At 38.1% G+C, this 26,267-nt stretch overlaps 1 protein-coding gene across 22 annotated transcripts in view; it reads right to left on the bottom strand.

The window, feature by feature from the left end:
* The window catches only part of CNTLN (centlein), a 396,518-nt gene that overhangs the window by 148,828 nt on the left and 221,423 nt on the right, over positions 1–26,267 (bottom strand). For 20 of the 22 annotated variants that reach the window (XR_011380190.1, XR_007919395.2, XM_051845306.2 and 17 more), the window contains 2 exons: positions 16,711–16,811; positions 1,100–1,191 (listed from right to left, as the gene is read on the bottom strand). Coding sequence is in view for 20 of the 22 variants with exons in the window: in XM_051845306.2 (XP_051701266.2) it covers positions 1,100–1,191; positions 16,711–16,811 (193 nt within the window). In the remaining 2 variants the exon portion in view is untranslated. Of the gene's footprint in view, positions 1–1,099; positions 14,371–16,710; positions 16,812–26,267 lie in introns of those variants that run through there. The other 2 variants (XM_051845321.2, XM_051845325.2) reach the window with 1 other exon arrangement.

The raw sequence follows: 26,267 nt of genomic DNA, 5'->3' as shown, positions 1-26,267 counted from the left end.
AAAATCTAGAAATCTAAGATCTGGAACAAAGATGGCAGCCTAGTATAAACTATATGACAGCTTAGCTGGTAATGCATAGGTTATTTCAATTGTTCATTTTACCTCAAGATAAATGAAAAGGTACATTCCTTGCTCTGTGTCATTATGTTAACCTGATGTATGTCATCCAGTAATCATGAGATGACAGCATTTGATACCTGACCATATGGCAAGTGTTCCAAGTATGGAAAATCACATCATCTGTTGTAAATCACTAGATCTACTACAAGTGAATTCACAGAAGCAAGAAATATAAGTAGCTACATTGATATTTTTGTTTATATATTTGTGCACCTACAGCATTACCTAAGTATTAAAGATTTATTTTTAAAAATCCAGTGTAGGTGTAGCCAAATGAGTTATAAAGAATTTAAAGATATTTTCTTTACACGAGTTAACACAATCAAGCCCACTTAATTGTCTTTATACACCAAAAATATAAATTAGATGTATAATTGTCAAGATAATGTTATAATTTTAAAATAGTATTTTATTAATGATAGGGATGCTATCTTATATTTACAGGATTGACGTAGATTTTCTTATTAAAACATAGAGAGCTACACTAAATCATATGGGTATAAATTTTTATCTAAAACGAGATAAGTCATGTATATTTTCAAATTTAAAATTAAAATATAAACATATTACCATTTTACTACAATAGAGCTATAAGTATGCTCAGTTTTTTAGTACAAATACTGTAAATTTGTATGTTTGTTGAAGTATAGTGGAGTCTCATCATGACCTTTTAGTTAAATTCCTAACTAATATGCACATATAGTCTAAATTCTGTCAATTTCTATTGTCTTCATTCTCTTTATTTTGTGTTTGAAAATATTTCTAATCTATGTCAACATAAGCACAAGTATTTATACATTTATTTCACTAACATTGATTTCTTTAACCCCATTTTGGCAAGCCAATGATTTTGAATTATGAATTTAAATTAAGGATTCACATAAGGTTTAAGATCATGAGCCCACATTTTAAAACATAATCCTTTATGTTAAAAGTCAGATTTAACTTGCTCAGCTCAATATCTTGAAGATTAGACTACCTTCTGTAATGTCTGCTCCAACATTTCTTTCTCATTCTTCTCTGTAGTACTCTTCTTGACCCCATCATCTTCGCCATATCTGAAGAGTTGTTCTGGTAGAGAATAAATAATATATTATGGTACCTAATATATTGTTGAAACACTGTCCTGTCATTTTAAGCAAAAGAATTCTTTGGTCTTTCAATTATGAATAATCAACTCTATTTTCTTGTCAAGTATTTGGCCAGTAACTAAACAGTGACCTTTTTCATGATTTTTAGTCACATAATTATGTATCTTTGTACTGTCACTTTTTTTTTATACAGCGTTAAAATTTTCAAAAGTACAATAGATCTGTAGGTTAACAATGGTATACTTTTATTCCTATTTTCATTCTTTGTAGACTATTCCCCCTTTGCCTTAAAAGCTGAATTCATTGCCTTTTTATCTACACAGTCACTACTAGTTTTGTTCTCTGGATCATGTTCCCTGCCAGGAGGATCAGAGCGATTGCTGAACAAAGCAAACAGTAACAGAATTAGGGTAGACTGAAACTGTATCACCCCCTACCACCACCTTCTTTTTCAAGTGAAAGATCATGCACTGGGCAGGGTACACCATGGAAAAAATCTCATTTCTTGAATTTTTGTGACTTCATAACAAATAGAAACCCAAGTATAGGGGTGAAGTAGTTTCTACAAATCATTTCTATGCTGGCTACACAGTTTTGATGAACCAAACCTTTTCAATGAAGCAAAAATCTGTAAGCAACTTAACAACTTCAAAGGAGAAAAAAATACCACAAACCTGTATAAATCTTATTAAAATCAAAATACAAAAAGACCTAGAAATAACTTTACTCTTATCTGATTAGGTATTGGGACAAATTTAACTAATACCTTTTCCTCAGATTATTTTTGGATATTGAATTTCTTAAAAAATAAGAAAGGGGGGCAAAGAATACATAAAGCTAAAAGGATGCAATTCTGTTAGCTTGAGATGATTTTTCTTTAAAGTATTCCTGTCTGCTGTAGGTCAGGATAAAACTTTGATTTATCAACAAAGGAAAAAGAAAACAATATTATTCTCTGTAGAGTAGAAATCCTCTTGGTATAAACAGTGACTAACAAGTTTGTTAGAATGAATTAGGCATTTCTTTTGTCTTTGAAACATGACATACCCAATTAAAACTTCTGTACTCATGAAATAAATAGAACACTATCCTTAGGATAATAAAAGCTAGAATAGGTAGAATTTGCCACCTTGGGAATAAGTACCTTTACCTTGATAATAATCTATCAGTTCCCATGTTTCTTTTTCTAGTCCCCTAACGCCATGGTGCTGAATTCATTTACAACACTCTTTCAATAATATAGAAATAATATGCAAATACAATTCTTTCATTCTAGTCATTTAAATATCTGCTATGATTCTGAGTGCAATATTTCCTCTTAAAAATAATAGTTCTATATTCAAACAGCATAGAGTGCTAACAAATAACTAATAAAATAAATGCTAAAGATTTATTTTAGAAAGAATTTGCTGGTTTTTTTTTTTTTTTTTTATTCCTGGGTAAGTGCAAGGCTCACTAGTCAATAGGCTAACTGTGTTAACCTTTGATTATAACTGAAAAGCATATTTCTCACCTTCACAATTTTTTTTTGACAGGCAGAGTGGACAGTGAGAGAGAGAGAGACAGAGAGAAAGGTCTTCCTTTTCTGTTGATTCACCCTCCAATGGCCACTGCGGCTGATGTGCTGCAGCCAGTGCACTGCACTGATCCGAAGCCAGGAGCCAGGTGCTTCTCCTGGTCTCCCATGGGGTGCAGGGCCCAAGGACCTGGGCCATCCTCCACTGCCCTTCCAGGCCACAGCAGAGAGCTGGCCTGGAAGAGGGGCAACCGGGACAGAATCTAGTGCCCCGACCAGGACTAGAACCTGGTGTGCTGGCACCCGTAAGTGGAGGATTAGCCTACTGAGTTGCGGCGCCGGCCACCTTCACAATTTTTTATAAAGAATACTCAATCCCATCAAGGTGGCATGTACCAATGCCATCTCACTAGTCCAAGTGATCAACTCCAGTTCACAATTGATCACACTGATAGGTCTAAGAGTCAAAGGGATCACATAAACAAGACTAGTGTCTGCAAATACTAACTGATAGAATCAAAAAGGGAGAGAACGATCCAACATGGGAAGCGGGATGCACAGCAGCCTCATAGAATGGCAGATGTCCTAAATAGCATTCTGGCCTCAGAATCAGCCCTTAAGATATTCGGATATGGCTGAAGAGCCCATGAGAGTATTTTAGGCATGGAAAGCCAAGACACTCTGGGGGAAAAAAAAAAAAAAAAAAAAAAGAAGACCTAAATGAAAGATCTCTGCGAGTAAGATCCCAGTGGAAAAAATGGGGCCATCAAAGAAGGAGGTACCTTTCTCTGAAGGGAGGAGAGAACTTCTACTTTGACTATGACCCTGTCGGTATAAGATCGAAGTCAGCGAACACAAAAGGCTTCCATAGCCTTGGCAACTCATGACTAGAGCCTAGGGAGATTTCTGACGCCATAAACAAGAGTGTCAATTTGTTAAGTCAACAAAAAGGAGTCACTGTGTACTTACTCCTCATGTGGGATCTGTCCTTAATGTGTTGTCCAGTGTGAAGTAACGCTTTTACTAGTACTCAAACAGCATTTTTACACTTTGTGTTTCTGTGTGGGTGCAAACTGATGAAATCTTTACTTAATATATACTGAATCGATCTTCTGTATATAAAGATAATTGGAAATGAATCTTGATGTAATGGAATGGGAGAGGGAGTGGGAGATGGGAGGGGTGCGAGTGGGAGGGAAATTATTGGGGGGGAGAAGCCAATGTAACCCATAAACTGTACTTCAGAAATTTATATTTACTAAATAAAAAAAAATAAGAAAAAAAGAATACTCAAACAGTTGCTGGTACTTGGTGTAGCAGGTAAAGCTGCCACCTACTGTGCTGGCATCGCATGTGAATGCAGGTTTGGGTCCCAACTGTTCCACTTCTGATCCTGCTCTCTGCTATGTCCTGGGAAATCAGCAGAAGATGGCCCAAGTCCTTGGGCCCCTGCACCACATGGTGAGAACCGGAGGAAGCTTCTGGCTCCTGGCTTCAGATCAGCCCAGTTCCGCCACTGCAACCATTTGGGGAGTGAACCAATGGATGTAACACCTCTCTCTCTCTCTCTCTCTCTCTCTCTCTCTCTCTTTCTCTGCCTCTCTGTAACGCTGTCTTTCAGATAAATAAATCTTTAAAAAAAAAAAGAAGAATACTCCAACAGCTAAGAGTAGGCCATGGAGAAAACAAAGAACCAATTTTCTGCCCTTTGATTCTCTCCCCCTTCAAGGATTTTAAGATTTGGAAGATGCACCAAGAGGACTGAGTTCATTTTCTATTACAAAGGCCACCAATCCTACTGGAGTAGGATTCTGCCCTTAAAATTTTATTTACTTTACCTCCTAAATAATAAATTGTCTACAAATACAATTTCACTGGGATTTGTGGGGACATAATTCAATTGACAATGATGATATTGATCCATATTGTTATGATTTACTTAATTCATTTTTAATGTTGAATACTGTTCATGAATATACCACAATAGGCATATATGTTCTCCTGATAATTGACTTGGATTGCTTTCTATTTGAGTTGTTTTGAAAAAAACATATTTTATAAAAAAAATAATGTACTTCTTGGGGCCGGCAGTATAGCGTAATGGGTAAGCCATATGGGTGCCCTTTGGAGGCCCAGCTGTTCCTCTTCCTACCTAGCTCCCTGCAAATGCACTTGGGAAAGCAGTGGAGGATGGCTCAAGTACTTGGGGCCCTGTCACCCATGTGTGAGACACAGGTGAAGCTCCTGGCTACTGGTTTCAGCCTGGTCTGGACCTGGCTACTGCAGCCATTTGGGTAGTGAACCAGTGCATGGAAGAGCTCTCTCTCTTGCTTGCTCTCCTCTCTCTCTGTTACTCTGACTTTCAAACTAAAGAAATACATCTTTAAAAAAAGGAAATGAATTCACTTCCTTCAAAAGCCCCTTTGTGTTCTCCCTCAAGAGAAACAATGGAAGGTTACAGAGTCTTGATTCTAAGACCTTCTAATTTCCTTTCATTCAAACTGCTCAATACATCACAGCATCATACTGCTGGTTTTTATTTTTGAGTACCCAAATTATATTGGATAATTAATCTTCTGTAACTTTTTACTTTTTATTCTCCTGTGAAAAGCAATAAAATCAAAGTCCCATTTAAGATAGTTAAGATGGAAGAACAAGAAATCAATCCTGCTTCTGATGGACAGGAAGGAATCTCAGTCATGCAACAGAACTATTATACTGGGCAAATCTTTCTTGAGAGTCAGTTCATCCCCTTTGAATTAACTAAAGTGTGTGCCTTGAAAGAATTTATTCAATTGGTTAACACTGACTGTGGGCCATTTTTGCTACAACTACAACTATTCTGAAAAAAAGGTTGTAGAACCATAGAAGTATATTTTCCTAGGAAGAGTGTGGATAAGTAAGAGCATAAATAGCCTGTTTTCCCCCTTTTCATTGTAAAGTACACCTAATGAATTGGATTCTTTGCCTTAAAATGCCTTTGGGCAGGGGTCTTTGATTCCATTAATTCACATAGATGGGGTGCAGAGATTTTAGTATGCTATCTTTAATTCCTCTTGGTAGCTTATAACACTCTTATTATTTTCATGATAGGATTTAAATCTGTAAGTTTTAACTGCTTTAACTTTTTTTCTTTCTACTTTCAAGTGTTTTATTGCACTATAATTCTTATTTTTATATTTTAGTTTTTTAGCTCTGTAAAGTTTAATATTCTATTTTTTAAAAGATTTATTTTATTTATTTGAAAGACAGAGTTGCATAAAGTGGTAGAGCCAGAGAAAGAAAAAGAGAGAAAGAGAGAGAGAGAGAGAGGTCTTCTGTCCGCTGGTTCACTCCCCAAAATGGCCCCAAAGGCCAGAGCTGAGGTGATCTGAAGCCAGGAGTCAAGTTTTTCTGGGTCTCCCATGTGGGTTGAGGGGCCCAAGGACTTGGGCCATCTTCTGCTGCTTTCCCAGGCCATAGCAGAGAGCTGGATTGGAAGTGGGGCATCAGGGACTCAAACTGGCGTCCATATGGGATGTTGGTGCTGCAGGCTGGGGCTTAAACCCACTGTGCCACAGCGCTGGCCCCAAATTTAACATTTTAATTTGTGTTTTTAGTTTCATTTCTATTTTGTAAGTTAATTAATTTATTTTGGTTTCAAATTGCTTTAGTACTTTCCTATAATCCTAAAATTAACACTTTTGCTCTTTTAAAAATAATTTCTTAATCTTAAAATCTGTGGTAATCATCTATTTCACTGCTTTCTTTTTTAAAGAATCAGTGATTAGAAGGAAGGATGTCTTTAAGCCTAATAGCAGCAACACCAAATTGTGTAAAAATGAATATACTTATCAGTGTATATATATATACATATATATATTCATTTACACATACAGTGAATATAGTATACAATGAGGGCACAGAAAAGACATCTTAGAAAAGCTTAGAAAAGTATAGAGATTATACTCTAACCCAGTTGGTAAAAATGAGTAAGTCATTTCTAGATGAAACTGACAGGGAATGAAAGAGAGTAAAGAACACAATTATGCAGGATTCTTAAATGATATAGCATATTGAGAGTTTCATTTTCAGTTCTAGGGTAGAAAAATAAGGCTAACTGTATGAAAGATAAAGCTAATGAGGTAGGCAAAGGGTAGAGGATAGATATTAGTAAGATCAAAAAATCTGGACTTCACTGTGCTAGCAGTAGGAAGTCATTAAATAAGCAAGTCATATGAGATGAAGAAGTCTGCTATTGATATACCAAGAGTAGGGCTGGAAAGAATGTTCTTACCCTAGATAATTAGCAACTGACAATAGTATAAAAAATAAAACTACAGCCTGACCTTCTCCTTCTTTATAAAATATACTGCATAGATTTAGAATAATCCCTTTTTTAAGGTTTATTTTATTTACTTGAAAGGCAGAGTTACAAAGAGAGGGATTTGGGGAGAGACTGGTTCACTTCCCAAATGGTCATAAATTGCTAGGGCTGGGCCAGGTCAAAGCTAGGAGCCAGAAGCTTCTTCCAGGTCTACTGCATATCTGCAGGGGCCAAGCACTTGGGCCATCCTTCATTGCTTTCCCAGACGCACTAGCCGAAGTAGGGCAGCTAGAACATGAACCAGCTTCCATATAGGATACCAGCATTTTAAGTGGTGGCTTTATCAATTACACCTCAACACTGGCCACCAGATCAACTGTTGTTTATCCTCTTTAATGTTTTAGGTACTTAGTATATCTTCTATAGATTAATGAATATATAATAAATTATGATAAGAACTACTTAATATTAATTATTAAATAATCATATTCTAACATTTTCCTTACTAGTAAGTAAACTTGAAATACTTGCCAGAAATTCTAAACACAAATTATATACTATTATAAATGTCCCAATGTTTTCTTTTAAGCAATATTACTAGTGAAAATCTGATAGTTACAAACTATTTATTCTACCTTAGAAGCTTTATTGCTGGACTGGGCCAGGCCATCTAGAAAGTAATATACAAGGGTATAGCAGAGTTTGTTAAAGTAGAATTAAAAGCTAAGTTTATTTTAGAGTAAAATATTTTTGTAACCCATTGACATGAACACTGACAACATGTACTAATATCCCCACTATGCTTTCTCTTACTGACTTATACCACACTGTGGTAGATCATTATTCAGCTAATGCTTACTCCCTTCTACACTTTCATGGAAGGGCCATAGCTTCCCATTCCACTGATGTTGAGCTTGGCCACTTGATTTGCTTTAACCAGAGGAATGTGGATATAAATGAGAGTGGGTCTGTTATAAACTCAGAACTCAAGGCATTGTGTGTTTCTGCTTGTCCTTGAGAAGTTTCAAACATCCAACTTGAAAACTACATGCCTAGACAGTCAATGCTGGTTCATTCTTGTCCTGAAATTAGCAAATGTGAAGATCTGAATCCAACAATGCAGTCTCAAAGTACTCTAGCCAAGCACAGACCTATAAGCCTAAGGCTCTGCAATGACAATGATCCACAGACCCCAAAACTATTACATGTTATTGTGATTTTGCAGTTGTTAATTCTGCAGCAAGAACTGCTGGATATAGAAACTGGTAAGTATAAATGGGGCTTTGCTGCAATTGAAATCTAAATTATGTGGCCCTAAGTTTGCAACATAATGGTAGGTAGTCAAAATATGTCACAAGAGGTTAAGTAAAATAGTCACCCATGTTACGTGTTGGCAAACTGGCACCTAGAATAACATGCTACAACAAGTACAGATCATAAATTTGTCAAATTGATTAAGGAAGTCTCAATGCAGAATGCTGATAGTGTGAAATGATCATTCCTGGTTGTACTTGACTAGGTACTTTAATCTAAGGGGCTGACACTGTGGTATAGTGGGTAAAGCCTCTACCCACAGTGCCGGCATCCCATATGGTTGTCTGTTCAAATCCAGGCTGCTCTACTTCCGATCCAGCTCTCTGCTATGGCTTGGGAAAGCAGTAGAAAATGGCCCAAGTGCTTGGGCCCCTGCACCTGCATGGGATCCAGAAGAAGCTCCTGGCTCCAGGCTTTGGATCATCCCATTTCCAGCTGCTGAGGCCATTTGGAAAGTGAACCAGCAGATGGAAGATCTCTCTTTCTTCTTTCTTTCTTTCTCTCTCTCTCTCTCTTTGCCTCTACGTAACTATGCCTTTCAAATAAAGAAATAAACCCTAAAAAAAAGAATCTAATCTGGAAAGAAACTGGCTTTAGTGTAGAAAATGTATAAGTTTCAATACTTCTAAAAATTTTTATTAATGTAAAAATATTTTATGCATTCCATAGGTACAGTTCCAAGAAGACAAACACATTTCCCTTACTCCCTTGTTCTCTCCTCCCTGCTCCCCTCTCTTCATTAGTTTTTGAAAGGACATAATCTTAGTCAACTCTATATTCACAGGCTTAATTTGCCACTCATCATAAAATTCAATAAGTAAAGGGGCCAGCGCTGTGGCTAAGTGGGTTAACGCCCTGGCCTGAAGCCCCGGCATCTATATGGGCTTCCCCTCTTCTGATCCAGCTCTCTGCTATGGCCTGGGAAAGAAGATGGCCCAAGTGCTTGGGCCCCTGCACCCATGTGGGAGACCCGGAGGAGGCTCCTGGCTCCTGGCTTCGGATCCGCACTGCTCCAGCCATTGCAGGCATCTGGGGAGTGAACCAGCTGATAGAAGACCTACATCTCTCTGTAACTCTGTCTTTCAAATAAAATAAATCTTTAAAAAAATTCAACAGGTAAAAAGTAGGAAGAAAACAGTTCCACAAGAATATAAACAGCACATGTTTTAGCTCAAAAATGACAATCACGGGGGCTGGTGCTGTGATGCATAGGATTAAAGCCTGCAGCGCCAGCATTCCATATGAATACCAGTTCGAGTCCTATGTTAGGAAACTGGTGCAGTTTTCGCCAGGTGGCCACAGGGCCCAACCTCTGTGGTCAAGCTCCACCCCCATCCTAATGGGATTCGCTGCTCCTGCTTCCCTGCCCGCCCTCGGGCAAAGTTTTAAAAGGGCCTGTTCCTGAACACGTGCTCTCTTGGTTCTTCTCTCTTGGCTTCTCTCTGCTCTCTTGGTTCTCTCTCTAGCATCCTCTTCTCGTCTCTTGGCTCTCTCTCTCTCAGCTCCTCTCTGCTCCTCTCATCTCTCTTCTCTCCTGGCTAGCTCCTCTCCTCTCTGTTTCTCTCTTATTATACTCTCTTTCTCTCCCTTTCCCTTCACTACCTCTTCACTCCAGTCTGTTGGGTGTTCCTCAATAAACTCTTTCCCTTACTCCAGTGTTCGGTGTGTTTTGTGACAGCTAACATTAATATATAACATCCTGGCTGCTCCACTTCTGATCCAGCTCCCTGCTAATGTGCCTGGGAAAGTGCTGTGGTACAGTGGGTTAAAGCTCAAGCCTGCAGCTCCAGCATCCCATATGAATACCAGTTCGAGTCCTGGCTTCATCACTTCTGATCCAGCTCCCTGCTAATGTGCCTGGGAAAGCAGTAGAGAATGACCCAATTCCTTGGGCCCCTGAACCCACATGGGAGAACCAGAAGAAGCTCCTGGCTCCTGTTCGAATAGCTCAGCTCCAGACAATCCAGCCACTTGGGGAGTCAACCAGCAGATGGAAGATCTCTCTCTCTCTCTGTCTCTACCTCTCTCTGTAGCTTTGCCTTTCAAATAAATAATGTAAATCTTTTAAAAAATGACAATCATATCCTAAAGTGACCATTTCATTCTTATTCATTTTTTAAGGTTGGAAAATGAAAAATTTTGTCACCATATAAAAGAAGCAATCATTGAAACCATGGCAGCATTCATTGCCAAATCCAAGAGGCTAACATTAAGACATTAAGCCTCAGGGTTTGGCTGTCATACTTTTTTACTAATAATCTCTAAAAGGAATAATGCAATACCTACTAGATCTTTTCAAGAGAACAAAGGACTTCTAGAAAGATTATGGATAAGAACTTAAAAAAAAAACCTGACATGTTCTACCAACCTTCCATAGAAATTAATACTGATAACGTGAATAGTTGATGGCTACATTTAATGAGACTTTCTTTAGCCAAAGAAATGTGGGTAGAGGTTACAAACTTAGGCATGTTATGCATGTTTTATACTTGTCCTTTTGTGTTTAAGGATCAGATACGTGGAACAGGAATGAACTCAATTTGCTTCCTGAAACTGAGCTAAATCAGACGACCTGCAGCAAGATTTGTTTCAGCCAACTCACAGTCAGTATTCACAAACTCAACTCATTCCATATTCAATTAAATGAATGCTTGCTATTGTTTATGAATGAATTTTCCTATTTGCTTCTTTCTTACATTGTCTGATTGATATATAAGCCCTCATCTTTAATGAAAAACTCCAGAAGAAGTGGTTTTATGAACATATTTCTGCACTGAGTGTAAAGCGTGAGGAGTGTAGTGCCTGGCAGAAGCCTATGGGTGATTTTTAAAGCCCAGAGATAGGTAATCAAAAAGGCTTTATCTGGCAGGCCTCCCCAACCAGATGGGTGCACAGCCAATGGACTGTAGTGTCAGAAGTTGTAGCACAGCCAATGGACTGCAGTGTTAGAAGTTGTAGTCAAGGATTTAGGTTTCCCTAGTCAATGGCTCAAGTCCCCTGGTCAACCATGACATAACATGCATCCATAACCCTAGCCAGAGAGCCTATATTTGGAGGACTCTTCAATGGGGTCCTTTGCCTGAGGCATCTTCAGGCTCCTCTGCAGGGTCTTCCTTGATGGTGGAGCTTACTATAGATATTTTTTTCCTTATTCTCATCCATTCTGGCCTTCCTCAGCACCACAAAAATATAGGAGCCTTTTGTTGGGGTTCCCTTGACAGTGAGACAACCCTGAAGTCTGCTGCAGGGGAAAAATAACTGGGCAAGTTGGCACATTCTTCATGGCAGCCTCTTGCTTATACTTTCTCAATAAGTAATTAAAGGCAATCGGAGTTTTCATTGTGGCTTGTTGACTTAAATCAGCTATTCACACACACTGCAGGCTCAGCTCTCTTCAGCTCAGCTAAGCTCTCAAGAAAGATATTGTGGGATTCTATTAAAGACTCATTACACTATGAACTGTGATTTTCCATAAGGACATATTTAATGTGGTAGGTGTAAAGTGTTCACATGGGAGGTCTACAGGAGGTAGAAATGATTAGAGAGGAAAGGTAATGTTGACTTGAAGGACATGTTTAACTTTCAGACCCTTATAAAAGTAGTCAGGGGAAACAGGTAGCAGGAAGTAAGAAATACAACATCTGGTACATGGAGAAAGTTTACTATGCATGTAGATTTGGGATTTAAACTAAGGAAAACAGGTTCAATAAAAATAAAAGTAAGCCAGAGGGACCAGATTTACTCTTCCATATGGAGCAACTAAAACCTAGGCAAAATATATGAAAAAATGGTGTTCAGGTATTGGGCATGACATCCCGAGAGAAGGAAAACAAAGAAAGTGGGTCCTATGATTTCCTCAGTTCACTGCTTCCAAGCCACAGCACAGAAATGGGGAATCTCAGTGGAGTCCAATCTTCCTATACTCAGAGAGACCTGGTGGCCAGAGAGGAAAGTAAGCTAGATGTAGTAGGACAAAATGCTACCAAGGAATCTAACTGCTCCAAGAAATGGAGAGCTCTCAAGACCTACAGTGGGTCCCCCTCAAGCCTTTACCTAAGTACTAATCAGCACAAGCATGTGAGGAAACTATCCACATTCAAGGAAAAGAAATGCCCAACAGGAAGGAAGGAATGAAGGAAGGAAAGAAGGACAGACAGACAGACATAATATGTACAGTAAAACAAGGAGATGGTATAATGCTCATCATTAAAGGGTATAAAGGAAAATAAAAAAAACTGTCCATGTAGAATTCTACCCTTGGCAACAAAACCTTTCAAAAATGGAGATTAAAAAAAAAGAGATTTTTTACAAGTATACAAAAGCTGAGAAATTCATTACTATTAAATGTGCATTGTAAGAAATGATAAAGGAAGTCCTTCAGGCATAAAGAAAATAACACTGAATGGAAACGTGAATCTACAGGAAGGAATCAAGAGAAGCATAAGTAGTCTTAGCAAAGAAAAAGGAGAACTTCTGTGACACTGGGGTTGATGCTGTACTTGTCGGGGAGTCTGCCTGCCTTGACCATGCAGGAGGTTGGGAGGGCATGGCACACCATACCTCTGAGAAGGGACCCCACAACCTGACTGCTGGAAGGCGCTGGGAGCCCCCAGGCACTTTTCCCCACCACCGCTCCCTGTTAAAGGCCCTGTAATTGCCAATCAGATAAACAGCACCGAGGTGTGGCCCAAGCCCATAAGGACTGCCTGGAAAGCTATCCCAGCTACATGACCTTCAAGCTGATTAGAGAAGCATAGCAGCGCCAGTATCGGTTCTATCCCATAGAATTAGTGTTGCCCTGAATTAGTTACTCCCCTTCTGCCTGCCCTTTTTTCCTAAAAAAGATTCATTTTATTTATTTGAAAGACAGAGGTACAGAGAGAGGTGGAGACAAAGGGAGGTCTTCCATCTGCTAGTTCACTGCCTAAATGGCCGCAATGGCTGGAGCTGTGCCGATCTGAAGCCAGGAGCCAGGTTCTTCTTCTTGGTCTCCCACGTGGGCACAGGGGCCTAAGGACTTGGCCATCTTCTGCTGCTTTCCCAGGCACTTTAGCAAGGAGCTGGACTGTAAGTGGAGTAGCTGGAACTTGAACCAGTGACCATATGGGATGCCAGTGCTGCAGTCCAGGGTTTCAACCCACTGCCTGCCCTTAAAAAGTGTGTGTGTGTTTGTTTGTTAATAAAGGGAACATGTTCACTGAAACTTGTTTCTGGTGCTTATGGAAGAATGCCTTCGCCCCATCATCCTGGCAGTATGCGGGCCTCCTGGGTTGAGCCCACATGACAGATTCAAACAAACCATTTGATATAGCCAGACTATAATGTGAGATTCCGAGTTATCCCCTCTATAACAGAAAACGTTCTCTATTAGACAAACTGTATAGTTAATGAAATACAGACTTAAAATACAATCTGGAGGAAAACACAAAGGAAGAAAATAGTTTACTGAATACCCAAATTTAATAAAAATAAAACCTCAGAGAAAATAACAAAACATGCAAAGAAAATAAAACAGGAATTTAAAGAGCTGAGTCAATAACTTGAGAAGCAAAAAACATCATTGCAGATTTAACAGAAAGAATAAAAGAATCTACAGGGCTAAACGTTGAATTACTAATACAGGAAAGTCTTGAGATAAAATGAATGCAGAGGAAAAAGATTAAAGAATTAGAAGAAAATAGAAATGAAGCCCAGACAAGAAATGATTTAACATAAAGAACTGATGGTGGGGTGGGCTTTGGATCATCAGTTAAGATGCTGGCATCCATGTTAAAGTGCCTGGTTCAGGACCCAGCTCCATTATCCAGTTTCCTGCTAATGCACACTCTGGGATTCAGCAGGTGATGACTTGAGTGCCTGGGTCCCTGCCACTCATGTAGGAGACCTGGACAGTTTTGGACTCTTGCCTTTAGCCTGCCCTAGCCCTGGATGTTGCAGGCATTTGGAAGTGAACCACAAGATGAAAGATTGATGTCTCTCTCTTGCTCTCTCTCCCTCTCCGTTTCCACATCTTCGTCACTCTGCTTTTCAAATAAATAGAAATTTAAAAGGCAATTAATGTCTTGAATTAGCACATGAATATGTAACAGAAAAGTATCCAAAAACATATACCAAAAAAGTCCTTGGAACAAAGTAAGATTTTAATTGACAAATAATGAATGCATAGACATTCAAAGAAATTGTGATTTAGAACAAATTATATATGGAAAAATTTTATTAAATTTTTGAATATCAATATGAAGAAGAAAATATTTGGGTATCTAGTTAGCAAGGCAATCCAAAACAAGGAGTGACATGGGGATGGGCGGAAATAGTTAACACTCTATAATGTATCTCCACACTCCATAGCAATCCTTTACTCAAAAGTAAACAACATGTAGAAAGTTCTGAGGAAAACTTTCTGACTCAATAAAATTATACCCACCCAATTTATGCCTTGAATATAAAGATAGTTGTAGCATATTCTAAAATATCTAAACTATCACAAATTTGACTATTTTCATTCTTTGAAGAAAAACATACTTTCAGTTATAACTTGGCTAACAAAAAACATTTTAAAAAACAAATGAATAGAAAAGGCAAGGCTTTACAAATGTGATGAATATTGAATATATTATATATAAATAAGACTTTAAAATAGAGGACATTATTATTATAATATACAAAGTTAGGCTGGCGCTGCGGCTCACTAGGCTAATCCTCGGCCTGAGGCGCTGGCACCCTGGGTTCTAGTTCTGGTTGGGGCGCTGGATTCTGTCCCGGTTGCTCCTCTTCCAGGCCAGCTCTCTGCTGTGGCCCGGGAGTGCAGTGGAGGATGGCCCAAGTGCTTGGGCCCTGCACCCCATGGGAGACCAGGAGAAGCACCTGGCTCCTGGCTTCGGATTGGCGCAGGGTGCCAGCCGTAGAGGCCATTTGGGGGATGAACCAACGGAAAAAGGAAGACCTTTCTCTCTGTCTCTCTCTCTCTCTCTGTCTCTCACTAACTCTGCCTGTCAATATATATGTGTGTGTGTGTGTGTGTGTGTGTGTGTGTATATATATACACACACACAAAGTTATAGAGCTGGATAGAATCTTTAAAATGATAATTTAAATAATAAAACTCAAGATTGACGGAAAAAAAAAAGAAATGTTTTATAAGAATGTTGGGCTACAGGCATTTGACCTAGTGGGTAATATGCTGGATTAATATGTCTACGTCCCATATTGCAGTACCTGGACTGGAGTCCTGGCTCTGCCCTCAATTCCATCTTCCCATTAATGCAGATCCTGGGAGGTAGCATGCGGGATTTAAGTTTTTGGGTTCCTGCTATCTACATAGGTGACCAGAAATGAGTTCCCAGCTCCTGGCTTCACCTTGGCCTTCCCTCAGTTATTAAGGTCATTTGGAGAGTAAATTAACTGATAGGAACTCTCTATTTCTCTCTGACTCTCAAACAAATTTTAAAAGAATGTGTTTTTTTAATTACATGGAAAGATGCTAACTTTTAAAGCTCCTAAAATTTAAATACTTTAAAAAATATATAGACTGTCTATCCTCAAAATTTGTATAACCCTTCCTTATAATTTTAAGAGGCATCATTGGAAACTAGTATCTCTTAAATCAAATAAACATTTATCTAAATTTCAACAGTTCATTCACCTTTACCTCTGTTTCTTTCTTTTCTGTTTTTGGTGTGTATGTGTGTGTGTGTGTGTGTGTTTGTGTGTAGGTGTGGGTGCATCTGGCTCTAAAAAAATATGATAAATGTAGGAATCCCAAAATGGCCACTCCTAAGAAGACAGGTACAGATAACAATGTAACTTTCCAAGGTGACTAGAGGTAAACAAGTTTGCTTGGAACACAAGTAAAATCACAGGATTAAAGGAAGAAATAGAAGAAAAACAATCCCAAAATTGAGAGGATGATTGTGATGACATCATGCTTATAGTGATGACTACTTCATTATATCAAATTGGTACATTTTCTTTAGAAGAAAATACAAGAAATTTTAAAAGAAGTTAAAAAACTAGCAAGAAGTAATTGACACTTCACAATCCATACTGGAAGCAATTCAGTGAGTGTTAGCAAATTTGAAAGTTCAATTAAATGCAAAATTTGGGGACAACATTAACCTGGAAGCTAATAAAATTTAAATATTTGTATAATAGTTAATTTTTAAATTTAAATATTGTTCAAAATGATAATTTCCCTTTTTCAAGTTCCTGGAAAGCAAGATTTTCTTTCTTTCTCTCTCTCTCTTTTTTTTTTTTTTACATAACAAATACATTATCTTTAGGAGCTTTGTATAATTTTACTAAAAATCAGATTAGCAATCTTTTAAAAATGCCTGTTACATATTTATCTCCACAAAAATATTTACCTTCTCTTTTCTCTGCTATAAATCTGTTCAACTCTTGTATTGTTGCCTTATCAATAGATATATGTACTTTTAGTTGATCCAATTCTTCTTGAAGATTCAATCTATAAAAATTAAAGGAAAAAATATTTAAAATGTTAAGGAATAATGGAGAAAACAAATAAAGGCAGAAAGACGTTTTAAAATATATAATCAGAGAATGTTTAGGAAACTATATTAACAAGGGGCCGACACTGTGGCGTCGCGGGCTAAAGCCCTGGCCTGAAGCGCTGGCATCCCATATGGGCACTGGTTCTAGTCCCGGCTGCTCCTCTCTGATCCAGCTCTCTCCTATGGCCTGGGATAGCAGTAAAAGATGGCCCAAGTCTTTGGGCCCCCCTGCACCCACATGGGAGACCTGGAAGAAGCTCCTGGCTTTAGATCAGCACAGCTCCAGCTGTTGTGGCCATCTGGGGAGTGAACCAGCGGATGGAAAACCTCTCTCTGTCTCTCTCTCTCTCTGTAACTCTGTCTTTCAAATAATTAAAAAATAAATCTTTAAAAAAACGAAAACTATATTAACAATATTAACAAATCCTAAAAATTAGAATTACATTTTAAGGAGGATTTAAAAGCAAAATGTTTCATGTAAGTGATTTTTGCTAACTTTAGTTAGGTAATTATTTTAAATACTTAAAAGATAGATTATATGATTTTAAAAATCATGTATTGAGCTGCTCAATCAATTCCTTTAAAAATTTATTTATTTATTTACTTTTATTTCAAAAGACAGAGAGATATAGAGAAAGATCTCACCTACTTATTCATTCTCTAAATGCCCACAGCAGTCAGGGCTGGTTGGGCAAAAGCCAGGAACCAGGAATGCTATTCAGCTTTCCTATGTGGGTGGCAAGAGCCATCACCACTACCCACTACAGTCTGCATTAGCAGTAAGCTGGAGTCAGAAGCCAGATGTGGGAATCAAACTCAGACACAGAATATTAATTGATATATTTAAAATGTGTACTCCTTGACCATTTTCTAGTACAGAGATAGTATAGGTAGAACAGTATTTTAAAGTGTTAAAACATACCACTAAAAACAAAGATAGTAAATCTCTAATTGCCAAATAAAGACAAACAACTCTTACAATAAAATGGAACTAAGCTAACATGCTGAGTATTGGATATGGGTCAAATTTTACCCATGGGGACCTAAGACTGTGAAATCTGAGTGGGGATGGAAGTTCAGACCCACTGCCCTGTATGGTGAAGAGACAATACTGGGCTAACTACAGGGAGGCAAAAATGTGCTGAATGAAAATACCAACATTTGAGCTTATGTGGCAAGGTTTTCATTAAAAAGAGTCTTTCTGTTGGGCCGGCACAGTGGCTCACTTGGTTAATCCACTGCCTGCGGTGCAGGCACCCCATATGGGCTCCAAGTTCTAGTCCTGGATGCTGCTCTTCCAGTCCAGCTCTCTGCTGTGGCCCAGGAAGGCAATGGAGGATGGCCCAAGTGCTTGGGCCCCTGCACCTGCATGGGAGACTAGGAAGAAGCACCTGGCTCCTGGTTTCGGATCAGCGCAGCACTGGCTGTAGCAGCCATTTGGAGAGTGAACCAACGGAAGGAAGACCTTTCTCTGACTCTCTCTCTCACTGTCTATAACTCTACCTGTCCAAAAATTTAAAAAAAAAAAAAAAGAGTCCTTCTGCTCTCCAATCTGAGGATAGGATAGAGACAATCACATGAGATCAGGATACTAAACCTATATCACTGGGTTTAAAATTGAGCTAGACACATTTGTAGAAACATCAAAAATTAACAGTTTTATAAAAAATATAAAATGCCAGTGTATATACACAACAATTTAGGCAGAAACATTTGACAACACGGAAAACAACAGAGAAAATGGATGGGAGAAAAATCAACATAGAAAATACTTCTCAAAGAAGTCAAGCTTTCAGATACAAGTAAATGTTCAAAGATATGAATGCCAGTCTGTATATCACACTGCCCAAAATGAGAGAATGTACAACCAAACACAGGTAATAAAACAATTCAAAATAATTTTTATAATTAGTTTTTGTTCAAATGTTAAAAACCAAAAAGAGATGATAAACATATAAATAAGGTTATGAAACAAAATATAAGAAAACATCAAATAATATGTCTAGAAATGTTAAATAAAACAAAAATTAATAATAATAGCATAATCATGGAAATGAAAAAAAAATTCAATGGAAGAATTAAATACCATGCAGAAAAAGGTAATGAGCATTGCTAAAAAGAAAGACAATCCAAAGAGACAGAAAATAGTAGAGACATACAAAGTATTTTGGAAAATGAAATCTGGAGAGCATCCAATACAAATTATTCAAGGAAAGGAGGGAATAAGGATTGAGGTTAGGTAACAGTCAAAATAACCATGGATTGGAGAACTGATAAAATATGTGAACTAACAGATTAAGAGAACATGAAAAATTGCAAGCAGAACAAATAAAACTACACTTACACTTAAATTTATCATTTTCAAACTGCCAGACATCATAGAGACAATTTTTAAATTAACCAACTTGAAAAGAAAAACATTCACTAATAACTAAAGAACTTTGTAATAACACACTTCTTTGTATCAACAAGAAAATTGGAGGGTAAATATGTAATATGTTCCATGTGTCAAGATTTGTTATTTATAGATCCTAAATGAAAAAAAATTAAAGAATATATTTTAGGAACAAAAAACTTAAAAGCAAGGTATGAAACAAAACATGCAATGATGATGAAATATACTGATAAATGTGTACATGGAACTAAATAATATCTTTTATATTTATATAAAACAACCATAACAATTCCTTCTAAATGAAGGTAGAACTAAAATTCTGGACAACAACCCACATAAAATCATGGGAAGAAACAGAATTAAAGCATTTTAAGGTCCTTGTACTGTTGGAGGACAGAGGGACTAATGAACTGCAAAGTTTGTAAACTACATGATGCATGTTACAATTTTAAGGATAATTTAAAGAATGGAAAACAAATGTAAAATTTACAAATCAGAGATCATTATAGAAATGAAAAAATAAAATCAAGCTGAAGGCAAAAACACCATTGTAAAAAAAGCATAAAACAAAAATATATACTAAGGAAAAAGCAATTTACAGATAATGATGGCCATTACAAAGATATCAAAAGAATGATTTAAAAGGAAAATATATTAGTTCTAAATTTTTATGTACCCAACAATATAAAATAAAACTCTTATAATGGAGGTTGGCATTGTGGTATAGTAGGTTAGGCCATCACCTGCAGTGCCAGCATTCCGTATGGGCACTGGTTCAAATCCCAGCTGCTCCACTTCTGATCCAGTTCCCTGCTAATGGCCTGGGGAAGTGCAGAGGATGCACCAAGTGCTGGGGGCCCTGAACCCACATGGGCAACCCGGAAGAAGCTCTTGGTTCCTGGCTTTGGCCTGGCCCAGTCCCAGCCATTTGGGGAATGAACCAGTAGATGGAAGACCTCTCTCTCTCTGTCTCTCCCCACCCTCCCTGTAATTACCCATCTCTGTAATTCTGCCTTTCAAATAAATAAAATGAAATAAACTTAAAAAAAAAACTCTTATGGTGATTCAAATGAGAAAATGATATATAAACTAAAATGTAAGAGTCTCTGCTTTCTCTAAATCTGCTACTTGAAAAAAACTGATAATGGTCTGATGTGTATACTTACATTTCTTGTTCATTTAAACATAAAGGAACATACACGAGGTTTTTAAAATTGGAGTGTTTTGATCCTGACAGCTACCTAGATCGATTACAGATAAAAGAAAGAGCATATGCTGAGGTACACATATAGAGTCAATGATGTTTAGATTAGGTTCCTGATTTGTTTAGTTAAGAACACAGAGCACACTGAAGCAAGATGGCCAAACAAAGAAAAATCAAATGTAACTTATCCCAACTTAGTTTTCCTTGGCTCTGAGATCCCTAATCCAGCACTACACAGTGCTACACTTTTTGAAAATGTTATTTCTTGCTTCTTAATGAATATTTTATACTTAGAATTTGCTTCTTGTAGAAAGAATATTTTATATAGACATCAGGAACCAACATGAGTCAAGCTAAGCACCTACAAACCACATTTTAAAGGGTTACTGGGGAAGAGGCTGACAGAGTCAGTGCCTTGGCATAAGCAGGATGGGCACTGGCTATCTACAGACTCTGGTTTACTATGCATTTATTCTCATGTTTCTGATACTCTGGTATGTAGATTATCATTCAAAATCTATTTTATTACTGGACAATAGGCGGCACAGAACTGTGATCCCTAAGAGAAACCAATAACAAAGAGAGTCCCTAACAAATTGCCCAGATTTAGGCACTTTCCAGACCATGATGCAGAGAGAAGGGTCCCAAGAATAACATGGTGGTCTGAGTTGGAAAAAGAGTTTAGAAAGGCTCAAGTGGCTAGCATTTGTTAATCTGTGAAGCACTCTACCCAGAGAGGAAGAAACTACATTGAGAAAGAGCTCTATAAATCTACATAAGAATTCCTTTGAATCTATGGCTAAATGTTATGTGGTATATGCACAGTATGAAACACAACAAGGTCAGGCAAAGAACAGGTGCCACAAATGAAACTATTCCCAGAGTTTACAGGGGATTGAGATCTACTTTGAGTAGTGACCAGTGAGAGAAGACAATCTTTGTTGACTCCAGGGGCATTCAGTAGAGAACCCAAAAGGTAGTAAGGAGAGATAAACAAATCCCTGGTAAAGGATACTTTAATGTACTGAAGAAGTTTTTAAAAATCTGAAAATACATAAGCTTAGATTTTTAGCACAACTCCCTGAGTAATCAATAGAAAAAGTAGACAGAATTCTATAAGGATACAAAATATGTGAAGAACAGTATCAAAAACATGGCTTAACTGACATTTAAAACACTTTTCTTTCACCCAAGAACTGCAAGAGAAACACTGTTTTTTAGTGCCATGACACAGTCACCAAGATAAGACCACGTTTGGTATAAAAAATTATTAATAAAGCTAAAAGGATCTACAGCATGCAAACCATTTCCTATGACAATTAAATTAAAAATAATCACAGAAGGCTGTCTAGAAAAAAAATCCCCAAGTATTTGAAAGAATCTACTTCCGACAGATTCTGTTTGACAAATCTTTAGTCAGGCTCGTGAACCTTCTACTAAACCCATCTGTGTACTTCTTTACTAAAAAAAAAAAAAAAAAAAAAAAAAAACAGGCCGGCGCCACGCCTTGTGGCGCCAGCACACCGGGTTCTAGTACCGGTCGGGGCGCCGGATTCTGTCCCCGTTGCCCCTCTTCCAGGCCAGCTCTCTGCTGTGGCCAGGGAGTGCAGTGGAGGATGGCCCAAGTCCTTGGGCCCTGCACCCCATGGGAGACCAGGATAGGTACCTGGCTCCTGCCATTGGATCCGCGTGGTGGGCCGGCCACTGGAGGGTGAACCAACGGCAAAGGAAGACCTCTCTCTCTGTCTCTCTCTCTCACTGTCCAGTCTGCCTGTCAAAAAAAAAAAAAAAAAAAAAAAAAACCAGGCAAAACCTCTGCTAGATCAATTTAGGAGCTTCCCAACCTGTTACTGTTACCCTTGATACTCAATTGGGACCCTCAACCTCTACCATCTCCTAAGTGAGGTCTATCTTCACCAAGAGGTCTGTTAAGTTAGTTTATAGAAAATCTTCTTTTACCCCTGAAATGTCCTTTTAGTAATTTCCTGCCCCACCTCCAACCCTGCCCCATAGCTATAAATTACCATGTCTATGCTGTATTTGGAGCTGAATCTAATTTCCCTCCCCACTGCAACTATCATTAGGGTCCTGAATAAATTCTTCCTTACTATAATATGGATCACAGAATAATTTCGTTTCTTTTTTTTTTTCTTTTGACAGGCAGAGTGGACAGTGAGAAAGAGAGACAGAGAGAAAGGTCTTCCTTTGCCGTTGGTTCACCCTCCAATGGCCGCCGCGGCCAGCGCGCTGCGGCCGGCGCACCGCGCTGATCCGATGGCAGGAGCCAGGTACTTATCCTGGTCTCCCATGGGGTGCAGGGCCCAAGCACCTGGGCCATCCTCCACTGCACTCCCTGGCCACAGCAGAGAGCTGGCCTGGAAGAGGGGCAACGGGGACAGAATCCGGCGCCCCGACCGGGACTAGAACCTGGTGTGCCGGCGCCACTAGGCGGAGGATTAGCCTAGTGAGCTGTGGCGCCGGCCCAATAATTTCGTTTCTTTAACATTTCTATTTTTTTTTTTCAAAAAAGAACCAAAGAGGAATTAGAAAATGTTTCAAATTTATAAAAGATTAAAACAACATGTCACTATTTGTGAGGTGTAGCTAAAGCAATACTTAGATGAATATCTTTAGTGTTATATTAGAAAAGAAAAATCTAAAATAATCAAATGTCTGATAAAAAAGATAAAGATAACAAATCAAGTTAGTCATTTTTTCATATATGTATTGGCCATCTGGATGACCTCTTTGGTGAAATATCACTTTTCTAACTGAACATTAAACTCATGAGTTAAAAAAAAATATGGTAGTCTCCCTTAATTGAGGTAATACTTTCTGTGGTTTCAGATGCCTGTTGCTAATCATGATCAGAAAATATTTAATGGAAAAGCTTAAAAGTAAAACACTTATAAGGTTTAAATAATTTTTATTACAGTATATTGTTAAAATTATTCTATTTTATTATTGGCTATTATTCTCTTACTGTATCTAATTTATAAATTGAACTTTATCATAAAAAGATATATACAGGAAAATATAATCTATCTAGATTTTGCTGCTATCTATGGTTTCAGGCATCCACTGGGGGTATGCGGAACATATTTCCTGTGGATGTGGGGGGGACTACTGTAAACTTCCAATATACAATTGCCATTTACTCAAGTAAATGAAGTGAAGTATTGACTTATGGATAAAAAATGTTTTGTTTCTTACCCAACAAGCTTGTTGACAGTAAAATACCAACTAAAGTACCAGTCAAAAACACAGTAGCTATAATGTGGGAAAACATAAACAACGGATAAATAGATTGTGTATTTATACACAATGGAATATTATTCAGTCTCAAAAAGGGAGAAAATCCTAACACATATAGACAAAAATGTGAAGATAGTATGGTAAATGAAAGAAGCCAGACACAAAAAGACAACTACTCCATGAGTCCACTATATGAGATCATTAAAATATGCAAGTTCATAGAGACAGAAAGCAAAAAGAGACAGGAGTTAAGGGAAGAGGAGTATGGAGAGTTACTGGTTAACAGCTAACATAGAATTTCAATTTGAGAAGATGAAAAGATTCTAGAGTTGGTACTGATTATGGCAGCATGATGCTGTAACTATTCTTGATGTCTCTGAACTATACACGTAAAGAAACTCAAATTATAAATGTTAGATCCTATAAATTTTACCACAATTTAAAAATATATATACATACCCACAATTAAGTTTAATTGTACAGGAAATTAATGTATAAATCACATGTATACTTTAACAGATAGGAAGGGCAAGAAAAAGAAAGGAAGGAAAGTACAAACTCTAAGGGAATTCATTATTCCCTACTTTCTTACATGTATAACTGGATTATACTATAAGTACTTTTGTATTTATTTATAATAAGCATTTCCAATGAAAGCCCTAGAGGACATGTGCCATTTATTGAACAGTTTTCTTAGGTGCTGGAATCATATGTGCATTTCTTCTTTTGATGTTACTCTCTGAATCTTTCATAGTTATACATGTTTTTACTCATGTCATTGTATTTATGAAACAGAATAACTTTATTTTGAAGTAAAAAAAATAGATTGAGACTAAAAAAAGGGAAAACAAAAATAAAAAAGCATAGAAATCTTTATTTTTATTACAAGTTTTTTTATTGTGTATTTATGTGCTAATTGATTACTATTTATGTTCTCCAATAACAGAAGCTCTACGAGGCCTGGAACCACCTGTGTTCAGCTCAATATTTTACTTCTGGTACCTGGCATATTTATTGCATTAATGAAATCAAAAGCAACACAAATGGTTACTGATTCAGATAATACATAACTGGCATTATAGAACGTCCCAGTTTAAAGGCACTTTTCACAGGCATTCTTTACTGGAGCATAGGTTTCATTCACTTCCAGGGACCCATACTGTTTTATGACTATTCAAAGCCCAAACATAGGCCTCATGTTGTGTCACACTCTGAAGCATGCTAAAAGACAAAAGAAGAATATAAGGGACTAGAGTCTTCAGAGTTTTAACTTAGCAATGAATTAGTTTTTCTATTAATGTTCTGAAAATTTCCACTCTTACTTACGGATACTTAATAGATGAATATACTTCCTGGGGCCCGCCTTGTAGCGCAGCGGGTTAAAGCCCTTGCCAGAACGCTGGCATCCCATATGGGCACCGGTTCTAGTTCCGGCTGCTCCTCTTCTGATCCAGCTCTCTGCTCTGGCCTGGGATAGTGGTGGAGGATGGCCCAAGTGCTTGGGTCCCTGCACCCACATGGGAGATCCAGAGGAGGCTCCTGGCTCCTGGCTTCAGATCGGCTCAGCTCCAGCTGTTGTGGCCATCGGGGCAGTGGATGGAAGACCTCTCTGTCTCTACCTCTCTCTATAACTCTTTCAAATAAATAAAAAAAAATCTTTAAAAAAAAAAGGTGAATATACTTCCTATGTGCTCCAATCATATGTGATAAATTTCTTGTACCTGATTTCCAATAATAAAGTAACTGAGATTCAAATATTTTTTGCCATTTAGCCTTGAAGCCCATTATTTTTCTTTCAAACAGACCCTGTTTGAAAGCACAGATACATTTAAATTCGCATTTGTTATATGATCTTATTAGCTATTGCTTATATCATAGAGTAAAATAAAAAAAATAATACTTGCATACAAACGTGCACAGCAGCCCTATTCACAGTGGCCAAAAGGTGGAAGCAACTCGACTCTCCACCAATGGATAAATGAATAAATAAATTATAGTACACGAATATACATATAATGGCAAAGTATTCAACCATAAAACATGATGTTAGGATACAAGTTACAATGTGGATCAATCTTTTTTTTTTTTTTTGACAGGCAGAGTGGACAGTGAGAGAGAGACAGAGAGGAAGGTCTTCCTTTGCCGTTGGTTCACCCTCCAATGGCTGCTGCGGCCAGCGCACTGCGGCCGGCGCACCGTGCGGATCTGATGGCAGGAGCCAGGTACTTATCCTGGTCTCCCATGGGGTGCAGGGCCCAAGCACTTGGGCCATCCTCCACTGCACTCCCTGGCCACAGCAGAGGGCTGGCCTGGAAGAGGGGCAACCGGGACAGAATCCGGCGCCCCGACCGGGACTAGAACCCGGTGTGCCAGCACCGCAAGGCGGAGGATTAGCCCAGTGAGCTACGGCGCTGGCCGTGGATCAATCTTAAAAACATTATGGTAAGTGAAAGGAGGCAGATACAAAAAGTCAGATATTGTATATTTATATGAAATATTCAGAATAGGCAAGTCCAAGGAGAAAGAAAATAGATTAGTGGTTGGCAGTAGCTAGCA

Source organism: Oryctolagus cuniculus, chromosome 1 (assembly GCF_964237555.1).
Source record: "Oryctolagus cuniculus chromosome 1, mOryCun1.1, whole genome shotgun sequence".
NCBI classification, from domain to species: domain Eukaryota; kingdom Metazoa; phylum Chordata; class Mammalia; order Lagomorpha; family Leporidae; genus Oryctolagus; species Oryctolagus cuniculus.
This window is presented reverse-complemented; position numbering and strand designations above follow the sequence as displayed.